This window comes from Eimeria tenella, genomic scaffold, assembly GCF_000499545.2.
Source record: "Eimeria tenella Houghton genomic scaffold, Eth_scaff1247, whole genome shotgun sequence".
NCBI lineage: Eukaryota > Apicomplexa > Conoidasida > Eucoccidiorida > Eimeriidae > Eimeria > Eimeria tenella.
This window is the reverse complement of record NW_013543716.1, coordinates 1-4,032: the sequence shown is the minus strand read 5'-3', so window position 1 is coordinate 4,032 and position 4,032 is coordinate 1. Positions and strand designations below refer to the sequence as shown.

General features: G+C 59.3%; 1 protein-coding gene across 1 annotated transcript; it reads right to left on the bottom strand.

Annotated features, from left to right (window-relative positions):
- Positions 1 to 3,111: 3,111 nt before the first annotated feature.
- ETH_00015645 (protein-l-isoaspartate o-methyltransferase, putative) lies at positions 3,112 to 3,959 on the bottom strand (the record flags this gene model as incomplete). The annotated part of the gene is made up of 2 exons (XM_013378976.1): positions 3,112 to 3,481; positions 3,871 to 3,959. 2 exons carry the CDS (start codon positions 3,957 to 3,959, stop codon positions 3,112 to 3,114), a joined length of 459 nt encoding a protein of 152 aa, XP_013234430.1.
- Positions 3,960 to 4,032: the final 73 nt, after the last annotated feature.

The window sequence follows — 4,032 nt, the reverse complement described above, 5'->3', positions numbered from 1 at the left end:
AGCGAGCCCGAGAGCAGCAGACTTGCCCCTGCCTCTGCCTGCAGTGAGGGCCACGGTCTGGTACCCTTCGCCCCCTTGGGTCCCCCCGTGGGGCCCCCCCTGGGGGCCCTCCTGGGGGCCCCCTTGGGGACCCTGCTGGGGGCCCCCCGAGGTGTGGCTCCTGCCGCGGAAGCTCTTGCAGCTGCAGAGGCAGTCGAGGAAGGCGAGGACTGCGTTGGCTTGGTCCTTGGTTGCGCAGAGTTTGACGAGGGCGTCGAGGGGGGGGGCGTGTTGGACTTTGTCTTTGATGAGCTGGAGCTGCTGCTGCTGCTGCTGCTGCTGCTGCAGCAGCAGGGGGTCCGGGGCCCCCACGCCGGGGGCCCCATTGATGGGGAGCACGTTGAGCTCGTCGTCGAGAATGAGGCAGCGGCGGCAGTCCACGAGAGACAAGAGGAAGCGCTGAGAGAACCTGGGGTTGAGTTGGGAGAGGTTGTGGGCCTTGTACCTGGCTTGGAAGTCGAAGGCGAGTCGGTAGAGCTGCTGCAGCTGCTGCAGCTGCTGCAACAGCAGCAGCACGAGCCCGCCCCCAGCCACCGTCTCCACCGCGCGGCACAGCAAGTTCGCAGAAAGACCCTCGAAGTCCTGCAACACGCACAGCCCAAACGTGCAGCCCAGCACTTGCTGCGAGTCCGCGTAGTGCACGTAGCGAATTTGCGCAGAAGACACGAAGAGCTCGAAGGGGTCTTCGACGTTGGGGTCGTAGAGCCCGCGGCTGATCTTCTTGCGCAGCAGCCGCTGCCGCTTCCGCCGGTGCGAGCTGAAGCCAAGTTCTTTCTTGTAGCACCACAGCACTGCGGGTCTGTGGGGCCCCACACTGCTTAACAAGTAGTACAGGTTCACCACTTGTTCCCTGCCGCGGTCCCCCACCAGCACAAACAGCCCGCGCTCTCTGCTCGCCACGCAGCTCTCCACCAGCCCCCGCACCACGCGGTCCACCTTCTTCCGCATCTCCGCGATCCGCAAACCCTAAGCCCTAAACCCGAAACCCTAGGCCCGCCCCCGCCAACGGACGCCAACGCGCACGCCCACAACGCGCGGATACTGCCGGAGCCGAGGATGGGGAACGCAAGCCAGCAACAATTCGGGCGGGGGGCTCAGCGATTCGAACTAGGGTTTAGGGTTTAGGGTTTGCGGCTGCGGACTGCACGCCTCCGGGCTGCAGCTGGCCTTTAAATTTGATTAATTTCGCTTTTTCTTTGGGCCGATGGCCGCTGAATGGTGAAGAAAACAGATCGCTGCCAGCAAGGCCCGAGGCCTTCCAGCCACAAACCCTAAACCCTAAACACCAAACCCTAAACCCTAGCCTTCTTATCCCAGCCAGACGGCATGCACGGATCAAATGTCCACAAAAATTTTAAATTGATCCGCGAAAATAAAGAAATATCCAGAAGACCCACACGGCCACTGCTGTGGGGCAAGGGCCCCCACGCTCACTGAGGGGCCCCTAGGTTGCAGGGGCCCCAAGGGTACAGTCCATAGTCCTTCAATCTCTGTCTCTGGGATAAAGAAGGAAAATAAAATGCTCTGAGCCCACATACCAGCTTTCGCAGTGCATGCGCTTCAAGTGGATACACTTTTCTCCAGAAACCCTCGGGACCCTGAACCCCAAGGGGCCCCTTTGGGGGCCCTCAGGGGGCCCCCTGGGGGCCCCTCAGGGGGGCCCCGGGGTTCTCTGTGGGGCGAGAGCACTTGAAGTTCATTCTGTGCAGAGGCTGCTTGCTGCAGCAAGCTACATGTTGCTGCTGCTCGTCGTGCTAGCTGCAGCTAGCTAGGGGTCGCTGGAAAGGGCACGCCACAGATAGCTACAGCTAGCTACGGTTAGTGCTGAACGTAGCATCTCATCCTTGCATGCGCAGCAGGACTGGCACAGGTCACAGCTAGCTGCAACAAGCCTTAGCTAGCTACAGCTAGCCCGAGCTCCCGCCGCAGCTAGCACAAATGCTGCTGCACACAAGCAACTGGCCTTCTCTGACTTCTCCTCCGGGGCCCAAGAGGCCAACGGTTTGCTGCTAGCAGCTTCTTTGTGCATTCCTTACTGGCTGCTTGCTGCCCTTTGGCTGCAAAGAGTTGGGTTTGGCTAGCTACATAGGCAGCTAGCTGGCTAGCTACGTAGCTAGCTGCAAGGCAAGTACCTTATGCAGGCGCTGCATTTTCCCTCAGAGCCACTCAGCCCCTGCTTTGCAACCAGCTAGCCAGCCAGCTCCTCAGCTTTCCAGCCCCGTCCCCAGCCACTGGGCTAGCTAGCTGGCTAGCTAGCCAGCCCGTCCAGCCATGTAGCTAGCTCACAGCTTCAAGGCTGCGAGATAGCTGTGAGATAGCTGCGCGCTAGCTGCGAGCTAGCTGTGAGCTAGCTGTGAGCTAGTTGTGAGCTAGCTGTGAGCTAGCTCCGAGCTAGCTGTGAGCTAGCTGTCAGCTAGCTGCGAGCTAGCTGAGAGCTAGCTGTTAGCTAGCTGTGAGCTCAAGGATCTACACTTGTAAAGAACATGAGAAAACGTACGGAGATAAAAATCGGGGGGCCCCACAGGGGGCCCCCCGAAGGCTCCCCTGGGGCCCCTGGCCCGAATTTGAAGTGTCTCCCTGTGGGGCCCCGCAGCCTCTTGGGGGCCCCTGCAGCCCCTGCTTTTTGCTCCTGTTCTTATGAAGACCATAAAGATTAAAACTGCATTGCTGCTGCTGCTCCTGCTGCGGTGTACAGACAGCTGAAACGCTGGCTTGAGATGTCACTGCAGCTACACGACGGCCCATTAATTAAAAACAAGATGGGCCCCTGCATGCGCCGCTAGTGTACAGACACTGTCTCCAAGCTATTACTGCTGCTCCTGCTGTCGCTTTCGCTGCCGCTCCTCCTGCTACTGCCGCTACTGCTGCTGATGTTGCCGCTGCTGCTGCTGCTGCTGCTTCTGTTGTCGCTGCTGTTGCTGCGGCCGCTGCTGCTTCTGTTGTCACTGCTGCTGCTGCCGCCGCTGCTGCTTTTGCCGCTGCTGCTGCTGCTGCTGCCGTTGCTTCTGCTGCTGCTTCCGCTGCTGCTTCTGCTTCTGCTGCTGCTGCTGCTGCTGCTGCGGCTGGCGGCGGCTAGTGGGAGCTGGTGCGGACGAGGGGCACGTAGATGACGCTGGTGATGTATTTGACAGAAATTTCTCCTCCAGAGCTTTTCGAAATAACAACAAGAGCCTGGCCTCCTCCTAAATCTGCATTAATTCCCAAGTCCCTTTCGCCCAAACCCTCGAGGGTTATGCGGCCCCTGCTGCACTGCACGGGGATTACCATTTTGCCCCCAGCAGCAAGCTGCTGCAGCAGCGCAGCAGGAACTGCTGCAGCAGCAGCTCCCACGTGAATCGCATGGTAGGGGGCCCCCCAAGAGGGGCCCCCCGCCCAGCCGTCTCCTTTGATTAGCTCGAAGTTGGGGCTCGACAGCAGCGACGGGAAGGCAGCAGCCACGTTCCTGCGACACCCAAACCCTAAACCCTAGGCCGCAAACCCTAAACCCTAAACCCTAAACCCTGAAGCCAGCAGCTCAACACGCAGAGGGCCCCAACTGTGCGCTAATGTTAAAACCGTTTTAACAAGAGCGCCTAATCCCCAAACCCTCGCCCATTGCGTCTGCACCCATTATTTGGCCTCAACCCTAAATCCTAAACTCTAAACCTAATCCCTCAGCAACTAAAACCTAGCGCCTAAGACCCAACTAAGCGCCCTCGACAACTGGATCGGAGACGGAAACCCTAAACAATAGTTCCAGGCTTCGACCCCAGATCTTGGCGCCGGCGAGCCTAAGACCCTAAACTCTAAACCCTAAACCCTAAACCCTAATCCCAAACCCTCGCGACTTGCTTGCGCGACAAGTCCACCAAACCCTGCACGTAGTCAATCCCCACGGCCACGCCCCCGCCCTCTTGCCCAGCGCCCACCATCAAGGCCATGCAAACTGTCAAATAGCCTGTCCCCGATCCTGCAGCAAACCAGCAAACCCTCAGTTGCATTTCTTTTCCAAAT